Below are 20,656 nucleotides of genomic sequence, written 5' to 3'. Positions count from 1 at the left end.
CTCTCTCTCACCGTGTCTCCCCGTGTCTCTCTCCCCGTGTTTCTCTCTCCCCGTGTCTCTCTCTCCGTGTCTCTCTCTCCCCGTGTCTCTCTCTCTCCGTGTCTCTCTCTCTCCGTGTCTCTCTCCCCGTGTCTCTCTCTCCCCGTGTCTCTCTAACCTCCCCGTGTCTCACTCTCTCCCCGTGTCTCTCTCTCCGTGTCTCTCTCTCCCCGTGTCTCTCTCTCCCCGTGTCTCTCTCTCCCCTTGTGTCTCTCTCTCCCCTTGTGTCTCTCTCTCCCCGTGTCTCTCCCCGTGTGTCTCTCTCCTCGTGTCTCTCTCTCCCCGTGTCTCTCTCTCCCCGTGTCTCTCTCTCTCTCTCACCGTGTCTCTCTCTCTCTCCCCGTGTCTCTCCCCGTGTCTCTCTCTCTCCCCGTGTCTCTCTCTCCCCGTGTCTCTCTCTCCCCGTGTCTCTCTCTCCCCGTGTCTCTCTCTCTCCCCGTGTCTCTCTCTCTCCCCGTGTCTCTCTCCCCGTGTCTCTCTCTCTCCCCGTGTCTCTCTCTCACCGTGTCTCTCTCTCTCTCTCCCCGTGTTTCTCTCTCCCCGTGTCTCTCTCCCCGTGTCTCCCCGTGTCTCTCTCTCCCCGTGTCTCTCTCTCTCTCCCCGTGTCTCTCTCCCCGCAGTTTGGCCGTAAGAAGAAACGCTTCCGTGGGTCTCTCTCGGCTTCGGGCTCCACCGAGACACGAGGACACGGAGGGAGACATCAGCGGGCAGACAACGCCCGGAGACACGGCGAGAGAGACACGAAGGGGCCGGAGGAGGAGGAGGAGGAGGAGGAGGAGGAGGACGAGGAGGAGGCGGATTTGTCTAAATACAAACTGGACGTAAGAGAGACACGGGGAGAGAGAGAGACACGGGGAGAGGGGAGAGAGACACGGGTAGAGAGAGAGACACGGGGCGAGAGAGAGACACGGGGAGAGAGAGAGACACGGGGAGAGAGACACGGGGAGAGAGAGACACGGGGAGAGAGAGACATGTGGGGAGAGAGAGACACGGGGGGAGAAAGACACGGGGGGAGAGAGACACGGGGAGAGAGAGAGACACACGGGGAGAGAGAGAGACACGGGGGGGGGAGAGACACGGGGAGAGAGAGACACGGGGAGAGAGACACGGGGGGAGAGAGAGACACGGGGAGAGAGACACGGGGAGAGAGAGACACGGGGGGAGAGAGAGACACGGGGGGAGAGAGACACGGAGAGAGAGACACGGGGAGAGAGAGACACGGGGAGAGAGAGAGACACGGGGAGAGAGAGAGACACGGGGAGAGGGGAGAGAGAGAGACACGGGGAGAGAGAGAGACACGGGGAGAGGGGAGAGGGGAGAGAGAGAGACACACGGGGAGAGAGAGAGACACGGGGAGAGAGAGAGACACGGGGAGAGAGAGAGACACGGGGAGAGAGAGACACGGGTAGAGAGACATGGAGAGAGAGAGACACGGGGAGAGAGAGACACGGGGAGAGAGAGAGACACGGAGAGAGAGACACGGGGAGAGAGAGAGACACGGGGAGAGAGAGAGACACGGGGAGAGAGAGACACGGGTAGAGAGACATGGAGAGAGAGAGACACGGGGAGAGAGAGACACGGGGAGAGAGAGAGACACGGAGAGAGAGAGACACGGGGAGAGAGAGACACGGGGGGAGAGAGAGACACGGGGAGAGAGAGACACGGGGAGAGAGACACGGAGAGAGAGAGACACGGAGAGAGAGAGACACACGGGGAGAGAGAGACACGGGGAGAGAGAGACACGGGGAGAGAGACACAGGGAAAGAGAGACACGGGGAGAGAGAGACACGGAGAGAGAGACACACGGGGAGAGAGAGAGACACGGGGGGAGAGAGAGACACGGGGAGAGAGAGACACGGGGAGAGAGAGACACGGGGAGAGAGAGACACGGAGAGAGAAAGACACAGGGAGAGAGAGACACGGGGGGAGAGAGAGACACGGGGAGAGAGAGACACGGGGAGAGAGACACGGAGAGAGAGAGACACACGGGGAGAGAGAGACACACGGGGAGAGAGAGACACGGGGAGAGAGAGAGACACGGGGAGAGAGAGAGACATGTGGAGAGAGAGACACGGGGAGAGAGAGAGACACGGGGAGAGAGAGACACGGGGAGAGAGAGACACGGGGAGAGAGAGACACGGGGAGAGAGAGACACGGGGAGAGAGAGACACGGGGAGAGAGAGACACGGGGAGAGAGAGAGACACGGGGGGAGAGAGACACGGGGAGAGAGAGACACGGGGGTAGAGACACGGGGAGAGAGACACGGGGAGAGAGACACGGGGAGAGAGAGAGACATGTGGAGAGAGAGACACGGGGAGAGAGAGACACGGGGAGAGAGAGACATGGGGAGAGAGAGACACGGGGAGAGAGAGAGACATGTGGTGAGAGAGACACGGGGAGAGAGAGACACGGGGAGAGAGAGACATGGGGTGAGAGAGACACGGGGAGAGAGAGACACGGGGAGAGAGAGAGACACGGGGAGAGAGAGACACGGGGAGAGAGACACGGGGAGAGAGAGACACGGGGAGAGAGAGACACGGGGAGAGAGAGAGACACGAGGTGAGAGAGACACGGGGAGAGAGAGACACGGGGAGAGAGAGAGACACGGGGAGAGAGAGACACGGGTAGAGAGACATGGAGAGAGAGAGACACGGGGAGAGAGAGACACGGGGAGAGAGAGACACGGGGAGAGAGAGACACGGGTAGAGAGACATGGAGAGAGAGAGACACGGGGAGAAGAGAGAGACACGGGGGAGAGAGAGAGACACGAGAGAGAGAGACATGGGGAGAGAGAGACACGGGGTGAGAGAGACACGGGGAGAGAGACACGGGGAGAGAGAGAGACATGTGGAGAGAGAGACACGGGGAGAGAGAGACACGGGGAGAGAGAGACACGGGGAGAGAGAGACACGGGGAGAGAGACACGGGGAGAGAGAGAGACACGGAGAGAGAGACACGGGGAGAGAGAGACACGGGGAGAGAGAGACACGGGGGAGAGAGAGACACGGGGAGAGAGAGACACGGGGAGAGAGAGACACACAGGGAGAGAGAGACACGGGGAGAGAGAGACACGGGGGAGAGAGAGACACGGGGGAGAGAGACACGGAGAGAGAGAGACACACGGGGAGAGAGAGACACGGGGGAGAGAGAGAGACACGGGGGAGAGAGAGAGACACGGGGGAGAGAGACACGGGGAGAGAGAGACACGGGAGAGAGAGAGACACGGGAGAGAGAGAGACACGGGGGGAGAGAGACACGGGGAGAGAGAGACACGGGGAGAGAGAGACACGGGGGAGAGAGAGACACGGGGAGAGAGAGAGACACGGGGAGAGAGAGAGACACGGGGGAGAGAGACACCGGGGGAGAGAGACACCGGGGGAGAGAAACACGGGGAGAGAGAGACACGGGGAGAGAGAGACACGGGGAGGGAGAGACACGGGGAGAGAGAGACACGGGGAGGGAGAGACACGGGGTGAGAGAGACACGGGGAGAGAGAGACACGGGTGAGAGAGACACGGGGAGAGAGAGACACGGGGAGAGAGAGACACGGGGAGGGAGAGACACGGGGAGAGAGAGACACGGGGAGAGAGAGACACGGGGAGAGAGAGAGACACGGGGAGAGAGAGACACGGGGAGGGAGAGACACGGGGAGAGAGAGACACGGGGTGAGAGAGACACGGGGAAGAGAGACACGGGGGAGAGAGAGAGAGAGACACGGGTAGTGTTTAGTATTCGCTGTTGATGATGCTGATGATGCTGATTGTGTCTGCAGGATGACGATGATGACGATGATGACGATGATGACGATGACGTGGACTTGTCTAAGTACGCCCTGGACGACGAGGAGGAGGAGGAGCCGGGCGTGAAGGAGGCGGACAAGCCGAGAGACAGCGAGGACAAGCCGGTAGACACCGCGGACAAGCCGAGAGACAGCGAGGACAAGCCGGTAGACACCGCGGACAAGCAGAGAGACACTGACGATGCAGAGAAAGACGGAAAAGGGTGAGTGAGTGGGTGAGTGGGTGGGTGAGTGAGTAGGTGAGTGAGTGGGCGAGTGAGTAGGTGAGTGAGTGGGTGAGGTGGGTGAGTGAGTGAGTGAGTGGGTGAGTGAGTGAGGTAGGTGAGTGAGTGAATAGGTGAGTGAGTGAGTAGGTGAGTGAGTGGGCGAGTGAGTAGGTGAGTGAGTGAGTGGGTGAGTGAGTGAGTGGGTGAGTGAGTGAGTAGGTGAGTGAGTGAGTAGGTGAGTGAGTGAGTAGGTGAGTGAGTGGGCGAGTGAGTAGGTGAGTGAGTGGGTGAGTGGGTGAGTGAGTGAGTGGGTGAGTGAGTGAGTAGGTGAGTGAGTGGGTGAGTGAGTGGGTGAGTGGGCAGGTGGGTGGGTGAGTGGGTGAGTGGGTGGGTGAGTGAGTGGGTGAGTGAGTGAGTGAGTGGGCGGGTGGGTGGGTGAGTGGGTGACTGAGTAGGTGAGTGAGTGGGTGAGTGAGTAGGTGGGTGGGTGAGTGAGTGGGTGAGTGAGGGAGTGAGTAGGCGAGTGAGTAGGTGGGTGAGTGAGTAGGCGAGTGAGTAGGCGAGTGAGTGAGGGGTGACTGAGTAGGTGAGTGGGTGACTGAGTAGGTGAGTGAGTAGGCGAGTGAGTGAGTGGGTGAGTAGGTGACTGAGTAGGTGAGTGAGTAGGCGAGTGAGTTGAGTGAGTGGGTGAGTAGGTGACTGAGTAGGTGAATGAGTAAGTGAGTGGGTGAGTGGGTGACTGAGTAGGTGAGTGAGTAAGTGAGTGAGTGGGTGACTGAGTAGGTGAGTGAGTAGGCGAGTGAGTGAGTGGGTGAGTGGGTGACTGAGTAGGTGAGTGGGTGACTGAGTAGGTGAGTGAGTAGGCGAGTGAGTGAGTGCCTGAGTGAGTGGGTGAGTGAGTAGGTGAGTGAGTGAGTGGGTGAGTGAGTAGGTGAGTGAGTGACTGAGTAGGTGAGTGGTGGGTGAGTGAGTGAGTGAGTAGGTGAGTGGGTGACTGAGTAGGTGAGTGAGTAGGCGAGGTGGGTGAGTGAGTGAGTGAGTAGGCGAGTGAGTAGGTGAGTGGGTGACTGAGTAGGTGAGTGAGTGGGTGACTGAGTAGGTGAGTGAGTAGGCGAGTGGGTGAGTGGGTGACTGAGTAGGTGAGTGGGTGACTGAGTAGGTGAGTGAGTGGGTGAGTGAGTGGGTGAGTGAGTGAGTGGGTGAGTGAGTGAGTGGGTGAGTGAGTAGGTGAGTAGGTGAGTGAGTGAGTGGTGAGGAGTGAGTGGTGAGTGAGTGGTGAGTGAGTGGGTGGTGAGTGAGTGGTGAGTGAGTGGGTGAGTGAGTGGGTGAGTGAGTGAGTGGTGAGTGAATGAGTGGGGTGAGTGAGTGGTGAGTGAGTGGTGAGTGAGTGAGTAGGTGAGTGAGTGGTGAGTGAGTGGTGAGTGAGTAGGTGAGTGAGTGGTGAGTGAGTGGTGAGTGAGTGGTGAGTGGTGAGTGAGTGGTGAGTGAGTGGTGAGTGAGTGGGTGAGTGAGTGGTGAGTGAGTGGTGAGTGAGTGGTGAGTGAGTGGTGAGTGAGTGGCGAGTGAGTGGGTGAGTGAGTGGGTGAGTGAGTTAGTGGTGAGTGAGTGTTTGAGTGGTGAGTGAGTGGTGAGTGAGTGGTGAGTGGTGAGTGAGTGGTGAGTGAGTGAGTGAGTGGTGAGTGGGTGGTGAGTGAGTGAGTGGGTGAGTGGGTGAGTGAGTAAGTGAGTGGTGAGTGAGTGGTGAGTGAGTGGTGAGTGAGTGGGTGAGTGAGTGGTGAGTGAGTGGTGAGTGAGTGGTGAGTGAGTGGGTGAGTGGTGAGTGAGTGGTGAGTGAGTGGTGAGTGAGTGGGTGAGTGGTGAGTGAGTGGTGAGTGAGTGGGTGAGTGAGTGGTGAGTGAGTGAGTGGTGAGTGAGTGAGTGGTGAGTGAGTGAGTGGTGAGTGAGTGGTGAGTGAGTGAGTGGTGAGTGAGTGGTGAGTGAGTGGTGTGTGAGTGGTGAGTGAGTGGTGAGTGAGTGAGTGGTGAGTGAGTGGTGAGTGAGGGGTGAGGGGTGAGTGAGTGAGTGGTGAGTGAGTGAGTGAGTGGTGAGTGAGTGAGTGGTGAGTGAGTGGTGAGTGAGTGAGTTGGTGAGTGAGTTGGTGAGTGAGTGGTGAGTGAGTGGTGAGTGAGTGGTGAGTGGTGAGGTGAGTGGTGAGTGAGTGAGTGGTGAGTGAGTGGTAAGTGAGTGGGTGGGTGAGGGGAGTGGGTGAGTGAGTGGGTGAGTGAGTGGGTGAGTGAGTGGGTGAGTGAGCGAGTAGGCGAGTGAGCGAGTAGGCGAGTGAGCGAGTGGGCGAGTGAGTGAGTGGTGAGTGAGTGTGTGGTGAGTGAGTGGTGAGTGGGTGAGTGGTGAGTGAGTGGTGAGTGAGTGAGTGGTGAGAGTGGGTGAGTGGTGAGTGAGTGGGTGAGTGAGTGGTGTGAGTGAGTGGTGAGTGAGTGGTGAGTGAGTGGTGAATGAGTAGGTGAGTGAGTGGTGAGTGAGTGGTGAGTGAGTGAGTGGTGAGTGAGTGGTGAGTGAGGGGTGAGTGAGTGGTGAGTGAGTGGTGAGTGAGTGGTGAGTGAGTAGGTGAGTGAGTGGTGAGTGAGTGGTGAGTGAGTGAGTGAGTGGTGAGTGAGTGGGTGAGTGAGTGGGTGAGTGAGTGGGTGAGTGAGTGAGGGGTGAGTGAGTGGGTGAGTGAGTGAGTGGTGAGTGAGTGGGCGAGTGAGTGGGCGAGTGAGTGGGCGAGTGGTGAGCGAGTGGTGAGCGAGTGAGTGGTGAGTGAGTGGTGAGTGAGTGGCTGGATGAGTGAGTGTGCGAGTGAGTGTGCGAGTGAGTGGTGAGTGAGTGAGTGAGTGGTGAGTGAGTGAGTGGTGAGTGAGTGGTGAGTGAGTGAGTGGTGAGTGAGTGGTGAGTGAGTGGTGAGTGAGTGGTGAGTGAGTGGTGAGTGAGTGAGTGGTGAGTGAGTGAGTGAGTGGTGAGTGAGTGGTGAGTGAGTGGTGAGTGGTGAGTGAGTGGTGAGTGAGTGGTGAGTGAGTGAGTGGTGAGTGAGTGGTGGGTGAGTAGTGAGTGGTGAGTGAGTGGTGAGTGAGTGGTGAGTGAGTGAGTGGTGAGTGAGTGAGTGGTGAGTGAGTGGTGAGTGAGTGGTGAGTGGTGAGTGAGTGGTGAGTGATTGGTGAGTGATTGGTGAGTGAGTGGTGAGTGAGTGGTGAGTGGTGAGTGAGTGGTGAGTGAGTGGTGAGTGATTGGTGAGTGATTGGTGAGTGATTGGTGAGTGATTGGTGAGTGATTGGTGAGTGATTGGTGAGTGAGTGGTGAGTGAGTGGTGAGTGAGTGAGTGGGTGAGTGAGTGGTGAGTGAGTGAGTGAGTGGTGAGTGAGTGGTGAGTGAGTGAGTGAGTGGTGAGTGAGTGGTGAGTGAGTGGTGAGTGAGTGAGTGGTGAGTGATTGGTGAGTGAGTGGTGAGTGAGTGAGTGAGTGGTGAGTGAGTGGTGAGTGAGTGGTGAGTGAGTGGTGAGTGATGTGAGTGAGTGAGTGGTGAGTGATTGGTGAGTGATTGGTGAGTGAGTGGTGAGTGAGTGGTGAGTGGTGAGTGAGTGGTGAGTGAGTGGTGAGTGGTGAGTGAGTGGTGAGTGAGTGGTGAGTGGTGAGTGAGTGTGAGTGAGTGGTGAGTGAGTGGTGAGTGAGTGGTGAGTGAGTGAGTGGTGAGTGAGTGAGTGGTGAGTGAGTGGTGAGTGAGTGGGTGAGTGAGTGAGTGGTGAGTGAGTGAGTGGGCGAGTGAGTGAGTGAGTGAGTGAGTGAGTGAAGTGAGTGAGTGAGTGAGTGAGTGGTGAGAGAGGTGGTGAGTGAGTGGTGAGTGAGTGAGTGGTGAGTGAGTGGTGAGTGAGTGGTGGTGAGTGAGTGGTGAGTGAGTGGTGAGTGAGTGGTGAGTGAGTGGGTGAGTGAGTGGTGAGTGAGTGGTGAGTGAGTGGTGAGTGAGTGGGTGAGTGGTGGGTGAGTGAGTGGTGAGTGAGTGGTGAGTGAGTGGGTGAGTGAGTGGTGAGTGAGTGGTGAGTGAGTGGTGAGTGAGCGGGTGAGTGAGTGGTGAGTGAGTGGGTGAGTGAGTGGGTGAGTGAGTGGTGAGTGAGTGGTGAGTGAGTGGTGGTGAGTGTGAGTGAGTGAGTGAGTGAGTGGTGAGTGAGTGGTGAGTGAGTGAGTGGGGGTGAGTGGATGGTGAGTGAGTGGTGAGTGAGGATGGGTGAGTGAGGTGAGTGAGTGGTTGAGTGAGTGTTGAGTGAGTGTGGTGAGTGTGAGTGAGTGGGTGAGTGAGTGGGTGAGTGAGTGGGTGAGTGAGTGGTGAGTGAGTGGTGAGTGAGTGGGTGAGTGAGTGGTGAGTGAGTGGTGAGTGAGTGGTGAGTGAGTGAGTGGTGAGTGAGTGGTGAGTGAGTGGGTGAGTGAGTGGTGAGTGAGTGGTGAGTGAGTGAGTGGTGAGTGAGTGGTGAGTGAGTGGGTGAGTGAGTGGGTGAGTGAGTGGTGAGTGAGTGGTGAGTGAGTGGTGAGTGAGTGGTGAGTGAGTGAGTGGTGAGTGAGTGGTGAGTGAGTGGTGAGTGAGTGGTGAGTGAGTGAGGAGTGAGTGAGTGGTGAGTGAGTGGTGAGTGAGTGGGTGAGTGAGTTGAGTGAGTGGGTGAGTGAGTGGGTGAGTGGTGAGTGAGTGGGTGAGTGAGTGGTGAGTGAGTGGTGAGTGAGTGGGTGAGTGAGTGTGTGAGTGGTGAGTGAGTGGTGAGTGAGTGAGTGAGTGGTGAGTGAGTGGTGAGTGAGTGGTGAGTGAGTGTGTGAGTGGTGAGTGAGTGGTGAGTGAGTGAGTGAGTGGTGAGTGAGTGGTGAGTGAGTGGTGAGTGAGTGGTGAGTATCTCCACACCCCTCCCTACACCCTGCAGGTCCGAGTCTCTTAAACGTCGCCATCGCTCCTCCAGCTCCTCCGGCTCCTCCAAATCCCTCCGGTTCTCGTCCTCAGCGTCGCTCCTCGTCCACCTCCTCGTCCACCTCCTCGTCCACCTCCTCCTCCACCTCCTCCTCCTCCAGCTCCACACCAGCTCACCCCTCCCCAGGCCACTCCTCCAGCTCCTCACCCCCCGGCCGCTCACCACCATCACCACCACCACCACCACAAGCGGCAGAAGCAGCAACAGCAGCAGCAGCGTGGCTCACGGGACAGGTTTGGTCGCACGGTCACACGGTCACACGGTCACGAGGTCACGAGGTGACACTGTCACGAGGTCACGTGGTCACGAGGTCACACGGTCACGTGATGACACAGTCACGTGATGACACGGTCACGTGATGACACAGTCACAAGGTCACGTGATGACACAGTCACACAGTCACGTGATCACAAGGTCACGTGATCACACGGTCACGTGATGACACGGTCACACGGTCACATGGTCACGTGATGACACAGTCACGTGATCACATGGTCACGTGGTGACACTGTCACGTGATCACACGGTCACACGGTCACATGGTCACAAGGTCACGCGATGACACAGTCACATGGTCACGTGATCACAAGGTCACGTGATGACACGGTCACGAGGTCACGTGGTGACACGGTCACGTGATGACACGGTCACATGGTCATGCACGGTCACCACCGTCACCCATCACCACCACCATCACCACCACCATCACCACCACCATCACCACCATCATCACCATCACCACCACCATCACCACCACCATCACCACCACCATCACCACCACCATCACCACCACCATCATCACCACCATCACCACCACCATCACCACCATCACCACCACCACCATCACCACCATCACCACCATCACCACCACCATCACCACCGTCACCCATCACCATCACCACCATCACCACCACCATCACCACCATCATCACCATCACCACCACCATCACCACCACCACCACCATCATCACCACCATCACCACCACCATCACCACCACCATCATCACCACCATCACCACCACCATCACCACCACCACCATCACCACCATCACCACCACCACCATCACCACCATCATCACCATCACCACCATCACCACCACCATCACCACCGTCACCCATCACCATCACCACCATCACCACCATCACCACCACCACCATCATCACCATCACCACCATCACCACCATCACCACCACCATCACCACCACCGTCACCCATCACCACCATCACCACCACCACCATCATCACCACCACCACCATCACCACCACCATCACCACCACCACCACCATCACCACCACCACCATCATCACCACCACCATCATCACCATCACCACCACCATCACCACCATCACCACCATCACCACCACCATCACCACCACCATCACCACCATCACCACCATCATCACCACCATCACCACCATCATCACCACCATCACCACCACCACCATCATCATCACCACCACCACCATCACCACCACCACCATCATCACCACCACCACCATCACCACCATCATCACCACCACCATCACCATCACCACCACCATCACCACCATCACTACCACCACCATCACCACCATCACCATCACCACCATCACCACCATCATCACCACCACCATCATCACCACCACCATCACCACCACCACCACCATCACCACCATCACCACCACCATCACTACCACCATCACCACCATCATCACCACCACCACCATCATCACCACCACCACCATCACCACCATCACCACCACCATCACCACCACCACCATCACCACCACCATCACCACCACCATCACTACCACCACCATCACCACCATCACTACCACCACCATCACCACCATCACCACCATCACCACCATCATCACCACCATCACCACCACCATCACCACCACCATCACCACCATCATCACCATCACCACCATTACCACCATCACCACCATCACCACCATCATCACCATCACCACCATCACCACCATCACCACCACCATCACCACCACCACCATCACCACCACCATCACCACCATCACCACCACCATCAAAGACAAAGAACAACAAAGATCCCCCATATAGCCTTAACAGACTGTAGGGGCAAGTGCTGTTAGCGAGCACCTATGAAGGCCGGAACGGTACACGAGGGGGTGGGTGGCCAGCACCACGCCCGACCGCCTTTGTCTCCCTAGTGGCAATGGTTACACACCGCACCAGGTACTCATTTGAGGCTGAGTCGACCTAGGGGAGGCCCGGGACCGGTTCAGATAATCGTCACTGGTGTTGGCCGTGAGCGGGAATCGAACCCGGGTCGCCAGGTTCATAGCACAGCGTAGCGCTAACCGCTACACTATCGCTCCCCATACCACCACCATCATCACCATCATCACCACCATCACCACCATCACCACCACCATCACCACCATCATCACCACCACCACCACCATCACCACCATCATCACCACCACCACCACCATCACCACCACCATCACCACCACCATCACCACCACCACCATCACCACCACCATCACCACCACCATCATCACCACCATCACCACCACCACCATCATCACCATCACTACCACCATCACCACCACCATCACCACCATCACCACCACCATCACCACCATCACCACCATCACCACCACCATCACCACCACCACCACCATCACCACCATCACCACCATCACCACTACAATATCGCTCCCCATACCACCACCATCACCACCATCATCACCACCACCATCACCACCACCCACCACCATCACCACCACCATCACCACCACCATCACCACCACCATCACCACCACCATCACCACCACCATCACCACCACCACCATCATCACCACCATCACCACCATCACCACCACCATCACCACCACCACCATCACCACCACCATCACCACCACCATCACCACCATCACCACCATCACCACCACCATCACCACCACCATCACCACCACCACCACCATCATCACCATCACCACCATCACTACCACCACCATCACCACCACCACCACCATCACCACCACCATCACCACCACCACCACCACCATCACCACCACCACCATCACCACCATCATCACCACCATCACCACCACCACCATCACCACCACCACCATCACCACCATCACCACCACCACCATCATCACCATCACCACCACCACCACCATCACCACCACCACCATCACCACCATCATCACCACCATCACCACCACCACCATCACCACCACCACCATCACCACCATCACCACCACCATCACCACCATCACCACCACCATCATCACCACCACCAGGACCGGTTGAGATGATCGCTCTCACCGGTGTTGGCCTTGAGCGGGAATCCAACTCGGCTCACCGTGTTTGACGCGCTGTCTGCTCCACGACCCCTAACCCCACGACCCCTAACCCCACGACCCCTAACCCCACGACCCCTAACCCCACGGTGACACCGACACACTCATCAGCCAACCTAGCCAGTTAGGACGTCTCTCTAGCCAAGCCACCTAGACCCATAATGTGGTGTCATTCCATGTTACTTTGACGTCACTGTCACCGTGATGTCACCGTGATGTCACCGTGACGTCACCGTGATGTCACCGTGATGTCGCCGTGATGTCACCGTGATGTCACCGTGATGTCACCGTGATGTCACTGTGATGTCACCGTGATGTCACTGATGTCACCGTGATGTCACCGTGATGTCACCGTGATGTCACCGTGATTTCACCGTGATTTCACGGTGATATCACCGATGTAACTGATGTCACGCCACGTGACTGTGATGTCATTGCGATGTCACTGATGTCACCGTGATGTCACCGTGATGTCACTGATGTCACCGTGATGTCACTCTGTGTCACTGAACAAGATTAACAAAATATCTCTTCCCTGTCTCTCTCTGTCTCTGTCTGTCTCTGTCTGTGTCTCTGTCTGTCTATCTCTGTGTCTGTCTGTGTATGTCTCTGTGTCTGTCTGTGTGTGTCTCTGTGTCTGTCTGTGTGTGTCTCTGTGTCTGTCTGTGTGTGTCTCTGTGTCTGTCTGTGCGTGTCTCTGTCTCTGTCTGTCTATCTCTGTGTCTGTCTGTGTGTGTCTCTGTGTCTGTCTGTGTGTGTCTCTGTGTCTGTCTGTGTGTGTCTCTGTGTCTGTCTGTGTGTGTCTCTGTGTCTGTGTGTCTCTGTGTCTGTGTGTCTCTGTGTCTGTGTGTCTCTGTGTCTGTCTCTGTGTCTGTCTCTGTGTCTGTCTCTCTTTGTGTCTCTGTGTGTGTCTGTGTGTCTGTCTCTGTGTCTATCTCTGTGTCTCTGTCTGTCTCTGTGTCTGTCTCTCTCTGTGTCTGTCTCTGTGTCTGTCTCTGTGTCTATCTCTGTGTCTCTGTGTGTCTCTCTCTGTGTCTCTGTGTGTGTCTGTGTGTCTGTCTCTGTGTCTATCTATGTGTCTGTCTCTGTGTCTGTCTCTCTCTGTCTCTGTGTCTGTCTCTGTGTCTGTCTCTCTCTGTGTCTGTCTCTGTGTCTGTGTCTCTCTGTCTCTCTCTGTCTGTCTATCTCTGTGTCTGTCTAACCCTGTCTATCTCTATCTCTGTGTCTGTCTCTGTGTCTCTCTGTCTCTGTCTCTCTCTGTCTGTCTCTGTCTATCTCTGTCTCTGTGTCTGTCTCTGTCTGTCTCTGTCTGTCTATCTCTGTGTCTGTCTCTGTCTGTCTATCTCTGTGTCTGTCTCTGTCTATCTCTGTGTCTGTCTATCTCTGTGTCTGTGTGTCTATCTATCTCTGTGTCTGTGTCTCTGTGTCTGTCTCTGTCTGTGTCTCTGTGTCTGTCTCTGTCTGCCTATCTCTGTGTCTGTCTCTGTGTCTATCTCTGTGTCTGTCTGTGTGTCTCTGTCTCTCTGTGTCTGTGTGTCTCTGTGTCTGTGTGTCTCTGTGTCTGTCTTTGTGTCTCTCTGTCTATCTCTGTGTCTGTGTGTCTCTGTGTCTGTCTGTGTGTGTCTATCTCTGTGTCTGTCTCTGTGTCTCTATGTCTATCTCTGTCTGTCTCTGTGTCTCTGTGTCTGTCTCTGTGTCTCTGTGTCTGTCTCTGTGTCTGTCTGTGTGTCTCTGTGTCTGTCTCTGTGTCTCTGTCTGTGTCTCTGTGTCTGTCTGTGTGTCTCTGTGTCTGTCTCTGTGTCTCTGTGTCTGTGTGTCTGTCTGTGTCTCTGTGTCTGTCTCTCTGTCTGTCTATCTGTGTCTGTCTCTGTGTCTGTCTCTGTGTCTCTGTGTCTGTTTGTCTGTCTGTGTCGCTGTGTCTGTCTATCTCTGTGTCTGTCTCTGTGTCTGTGTGTCTGTCTCTGTGTCTCTGTGTCTGTGTGTCTGTCTGTGTCTGTGTGTCTCTTTGTGTCTCTTTCTGTCTCTCTGTCTCTGTGTCTCTGTGTCTGTGTATCTGTCTGTGTCTGTGTGTCTCTTTGTGTCTCTCTGTCTCTTTCTGTCTCTCTGTGTCTGTGTATCTGTCTGTGTCTGTGTGTCTCTTTGTGTCTCTCTGTCTCTTTCTGTCTCTCTGTTTCTGTGTCTCTCCGTCTGCCTCTCCGTGTCTCTGTCTCTCCGTGTCTCTCCGTGTGTCTCTGTCTCTCCGTTTGTCTCTTGTCTCTCCGTGTGTCTCTGTCTCTCCGTGTCTCTCCGTGTCTCTCCGTGTGTCTCTGTCTCTCTGTGTCTCTCCGTCTGTCTCTCCGTGTCTCTCCGTGTCTCTCCGTGTGTCTCCGTGTGTCTCTGTCTCTCCGTGTCTCTCCGTGTGTCTCTGTCTCTCCGTCTGTCTCTCCGTGTCTCTCCGTGTCTCTCCGTGTGTCTCTGTCTCTCCGTGTCTCTCTGTCTCTCCGTGTCTCTCCGTGTGTCTCTGTCTCTCCGTCTGTCTCTGTCTCTCTGTGTGTCTCTGTCTCTCCGTGTCTCTCCGTGTGTCTCTGTCTCTCCGTGTCTCTCCGTGTCTCTCCGTGTCTCTCCGTGTGTCTCTGTCTCTCCGTGTGTCTCTGTCTCTCCGTGTGTCTCTGTCTCTCCGTGTGTCTCTGTCTCTCCGTGTCTCTCCGTGTCTCTCCGTGTCTCTCCGTGTCTCTCTGTCTCTCCGTGTCTCTCCGTGTGTCTCTCCGTGTGTCTCTATCTCTCCGTGTGTCTCTGTCTCTCCGTGTCTCTCCGTGTCTCTCCGTGTGTCTCTGTCTCTCCGTGTCTCTCCGTGTCTCTCTGTCTCTCCGTGTGTCTCTGTCTCTCCGTGTGTCTCTGTCTCTCCGTGTCTCTCCGTGTCTCTCCGTGTGTCTCTCTCTCCGTGTGTCTCTGTCTCTCCGTGTCTCTCCGTGTCTCTCCGTGTGTCTCCGTGTCTCTGTGTGTCTCTCTGTCTCTCCGTGTGTCTCTGTCTCTCCGTGTGTCTCCGTGTCTCTCCGTGTGTCTCTGTCTCTCTCCGTGTGTCTCCGTGTCTCTCTGTGTCTCTCCGTGTGTCTCTGTCTCTCCGTGTGTCTCTGTCTCTCCGTGTGTCTCTGTCTCTCCGTGTCTCTCCGTGTGTCTCTATCTCTCCGTGTCTCTCTGTCTCTCCGTGTCTCTCCGTGTGTCTCTCCGTGTCTCTCCGTGTGTCTCTGTCTCTCCGTGTGTCTCTGTCTCTCTGTGTCTCTCCGTGTGTCTCTGTCTCTCCGTGTCTCTCCGTGTCTCTCTGTCTCTCCGTGTGTCTCTGTCTCTCCGTGTGTCTCTGTCTCTCCGTGTCTCTCCGTGTCTCTCCGTGTGTCTCTCTCTCCGTGTGTCTCTGTCTCTCCGTGTCTCTCCGTGTCTCTCCGTGTGTCTCTGTCTCTCCGTGTGTCTCTCCGTGTGTCTCTGTCTCTCCGTGTGTCTCCGTGTGTCTCTGTGTGTCTCTGTCTCTCCGTGTGTCTCTGTCTCTCCGTGTGTCTCTGTCTCTCCGTGTCTCTCCGTGTGTCTCTATCTCTCCGTGTCTCTCTGTCTCTCCGTGTCTCTCCGTGTGTCTCTCCGTGTCTCTCCGTGTGTCTCTGTCTCTCCGTGTGTCTCTGTCTCTCTGTGTCTCTCCGTGTGTCTCTGTCTCTCCGTGTCTCTCCGTGTCTCTCTGTCTCTCCGTGTGTCTCTGTCTCTCCGTGTGTCTCTGTCTCTCCGTGTCTCTCCGTGTCTCTCCGTGTGTCTCTCTCTCCGTGTGTCTCTGTCTCTCCGTGTCTCTCCGTGTCTCTCCGTGTGTCTCTGTCTCTCCGTGTGTCTCTCCGTGTGTCTCTGTCTCTCCGTGTGTCTCCGTGTGTCTCTGTGTGTCTCTGTCTCTCCATGTGTCTCTGTCTCTCCGTGTCTCTCCGTGTCTCTCTGTCTCTCCGTGTCTCTCCGTGTGTCTCTGTCTCTCCGTGTGTCTCTGTCTCTCCGTGTCTCTCCGTGTCTCTCCGTGTCTCTCCGTGTGTCTCTGTCTCTCTGTCTCTCCGTGTGTCTCTGTCTCTCTGTCTCTCCGTGTGTCTCTGTCTCTCCGTGTCTCTCCGTGTCTCTCCGTGTGTCTCTGTCTCTCCGTGTCTCTCCGTGTCTCTCCGTGTGTCTCTGTCTCTCCGTGTCTCTCTGTCTCTCCGTGTCTCTCCGTGTGTCTCTGTCTCTCCGTGTCTCTCCGTGTGTCTCTGTCTCTCTTGTCTCCAGATCCTCCAAGTCGTCCTCGGCATCGCGATCTCCCAAAAAAACTACTTAGACACAGACACAGATTGACACAGACACAGACAGACACGGATACATAGATACTCAGACAGGACGCAGAGTTATAACTCGCACACATAGACACACAGAGTTATAACTCGCACACATAGACACACAGAGTTATAACTCACACAGACACCCAGAGTTATAACTCGCACACATAGACACACAGAGTTATAACTCACACAGACACCCAGAGTTATAACTCGCACACATAGACACACAGAGTAATAACTCACACAGACACCCAGAGTTATAACTCGCACACATAGACACACAGAGTTATAACTTACACAGACACCCAGAGTTATAACTCGCACACATAGACACACAGAGTTATAACTCACACAGACACCCAGAGTTATAACTCGCACACATAGACACACAGAGTTATAACTCACACAGACACCCAGAGTTATAACTCGCACACATAGACACACAGAGTTATAACTCACACAGACACCCAGAGTTATAACTCGCACACATAGACACACAGAGTTATAACTCACACAGACACCCAGAGTTATAACTCGCACACATAGACACACAGAGTTATAACTCATACAGACACCCAGAGTTATAACTCGCACACATAGACACACAGAGTAATAACTCACACAGACACCCAGAGTTATAACTCGCACACATAGACACACAGTTATAACTCACACAGACACCCAGAGTTATAACTCGCACACATAGACACACAGTTATAACTCACACAGACACCCAGAGTTATAACTCGCACACATAGACACACAGAGTTATAACTCACACAGACACACACAGACGTTCACGTTTAGAGACACACACACAGACACACCCAGAGTTATAACTCACACACAGAGACACACAGACACACACACACAGAGTTATAACTCACACACAGAGACACACACAGAGTTATAGCTCGCACACAGACACACACACAGAGTTATAACTCACACACAGAGACACACACAGAGTTATAACCCACACACAGACACACACACAGAGTTATAACTTACACACAGACACACACACAGAGTTATAACTTACACACAGACACACACACAGAGTTATAACTCACACACAGAGACACACACACAGACACACACACAGAGTTATAACTCACACACAGACACACACACAGAGTTATAACTCACACAGACACACACACAGAGTTATAACTCAGACAAACAGAGTTATAACTCACACACAGACACACACACATAGACACACAGAGTTATAACTCACACAGACACACACACAGAGTTATAACTCACACAGACACACACACAGTTATAACTCACACACAGACACACACACAGAGTTATAACTCACACACAGACACACACACAGACACACACACACAGTTATAACTCGCACACACACTCACACACAGACACACACAGAGTTATAACTCACACACAGACACACACACACAGACACACACACACACAGAGTTATAACTCACACACACACACAGACACACACAGTTATAACTCACACACAGACACACACAGACACACACACAGAGTTATAACTCACACACAGACACACACACAGAGTTATAACTCACACACATAGACACACACAGACACACACACAGAGTTATAACTCACACACAGACACACACACACAGAGACACACACACAGAGTTATAACTCACACACAGACACACACACACAGAGTTATAACTCACACACAGACACACACACACAGAGTTATAACAAACACACACACAGAGTTATAACTCACACACAGACACACACACAGACACACACACAGAGTTATAACTCACAGACACACACAGACACACACACAGAGTTATAACTCACACACAGACACACACACACAGAGACACACACACAGAGTTATAACTCACACACAGACACACACACACACAGAGTTATAACTCACACACACACAGAGTTATAACTCGCAAAGACAAAGATCCCCCGTATAGCCTGTGACAGACTGCAGGGGCAAGTGCTGTTAGCGAGTAGCAGCACCTATGAAGGCCGGCACGGTACACGAAGGGGTTGGGTGGCCACGCCCGGCCGCCTTTGTCTTCCCAGTGCTAGCGATGTTCACTACACCATCACCACCATCACCGCTACACCAGGTACTCATTTGAGGCTGAGTCGACCTAGGGGAGGCCCAGGACCGGTTCAGATAATCGTCACTGAGTGGTGTTGGCCGTGAGCGGGAATCGAACTCAGGTGGCCAGGTTCGTAGCGCAGCTTAGCGCTGACCACCACACACAGACACACACACAGACACACAGACACACACACAGACACCCACACAGAGACACACAGACACACACACAGACACACAGACACACACACAGACACACACGCACACAGACACACACACACAGACACACACAGACACGCACACAGACACGCACACAGACACACACAGACACACATACAGACACATACAGACACACACAGACACACAGACACACACAGACACACACAGACACACACACAGACACACACACAGACGCACACACAGACACAGACACACACAGACACACAGACAGACGTACACACACACAGTCACACACAGACACACAGACGTACAGTCACACAGACACACGCACACACAGACGTACACACACAGACAGACACACACACGCACACACACAGTTACACACAGACAGACTCACAGACACACACAGACAGAAGACAGACACACACAGACACACACACACAGTCACAGACAGACACACACACAGACACACAGGTACACACACAGACTGTGAACTGGCCATTATTAAATCTGAATAAAATTCACTACCACACAGACTCCCAGCTTTCTCTGTGTGGGTGGCTGACTGAGTGGGTCAGTGAGTGGTGAGTCGTGGGTGGGTGGTGAGTGGGTGGGTGAGGTGAGTGAGTGGTGAGTGGATGGGTGAGTGGTGAGTGGATGGGTGATTGAGTGGTGAGTGAGTGGTGAGTGGGTGAGTCGTGAGTGGGTGGTGAGTGGATGGGTGAGTGGTGAGTGGATGAGTCGTGAGTGGGTGGGTGAGGTGAGTGAGTGGTGAGTAGATGGGTGAGTTAGTGGTGAGTGGATGGGTGAGTGAGTGGTGAGTGGATGGGTGAGGTGAGTGAGTGGATGAGTGAGTGGTGAGTGGATGGGTGAGTGAGTGGTGAGTGGATGGGTGAGGTGAGTGGATGGGTGAGGTGAGTGAGTGGGTGGGTGAGGTGAGTGGATGGGTGAGTGGTGAATGGGTGGGTGAGGTGAGTGGATGGGTGAGGTGAGTGGTGAATGGGTGGGTGAGGTGAGTGAGTGGCACAGGAGGCTGCCCGTTACGACGAAGGCGGCGCAGGCGGAGGGAGGCTCAACAGCCTGGGCTAGGCCTCGACTAGAGCCAAGCCTGGGCTAGGCCTCCAATAGAACCAAGCCTGGGCTAGGCCTCGACTAAAACCAAGCCTGGGCTAGGCCTCGACTAAAACCAAGCCTGGGCTAGGCCTCGACTAGAGCCAAGCCTGGGCTAGGCCTCCAATAGATCCAAGCCTGGGCTAGGCCTCGACTAGAACCAAGCCTGGGCTAGGCCTCGACTAGAACCAAGCCTGGGCTAGGCCTCGACTAGAGCCAAGCCTGGGCTAGGCCTCGACTAGAGCCAGCCTGGGCTAGGCCTCGACTAGAGCCAAGCCTGGGCTAGGCCTCGACTAGAGCCAGCCTGGGCTAGGCCTCGACTAGAGCCAAGCCTGGGCTAGGCCTCGACTAGAGCCAAGCCTGGGCTAGGCCTCGACTAGAATGAACCCTGGACTAGGCCTCGACTAAAACCCAGCCTGGGTTAGGCCTCCAATAGAACCAAGCCTGGGCTAGGCCGCGAATTAAACAAACCCTAGGCTAGGCATCCACTAGAACTAGGACTGGGTTAGGACTCGAATAGATCTAGGCCTGGGCAAAGCCTCGACTAGAACTAGGCCTCCACTAGAACCAGGCCTGGGCAAAGCCTCGACTAGAACCAGGCCTGGGCTAGGCCTCGACT

General features: G+C 55.1%; 1 protein-coding gene across 3 annotated transcripts in view; it reads left to right on the top strand.

The window, feature by feature from the left end:
- LOC116937814 (uncharacterized) overlaps positions 1-19,464 on the top strand; it is a 61,213-nt gene extending 41,749 nt beyond the window's left edge. For all 3 annotated transcript variants that reach the window (XM_076059250.1, XM_076059249.1, XM_076059251.1), the window contains 4 exons: positions 660-860; positions 3,813-4,042; positions 8,973-9,250; positions 16,612-19,464. In XM_076059250.1, the coding sequence (XP_075915365.1) occupies positions 660-860; positions 3,813-4,042; positions 8,973-9,250; positions 16,612-16,706 (804 nt within the window). In that variant the 3' untranslated portion in view covers positions 16,707-19,464. The remainder of the gene's footprint in view (positions 1-659; positions 861-3,812; positions 4,043-8,972; positions 9,251-16,611) is intronic.
- The last annotated feature ends 1,192 nt before the right edge of the window (positions 19,465-20,656 follow it).

The sequence above is a fragment of the Petromyzon marinus genome (genome assembly GCF_048934315.1).
Source record: "Petromyzon marinus isolate PM22_M1 ecotype Great Lakes invasive population chromosome 85 unlocalized genomic scaffold, UKy_Petmar_22M1.pri1.0 chr85_unloc.1, whole genome shotgun sequence".
Lineage (NCBI taxonomy): Eukaryota > Metazoa > Chordata > Hyperoartia > Petromyzontiformes > Petromyzontidae > Petromyzon > Petromyzon marinus.
The sequence above is the reverse complement of the archived record's forward strand: the minus strand, read 5'-3'. Positions and strand labels throughout refer to the sequence as shown.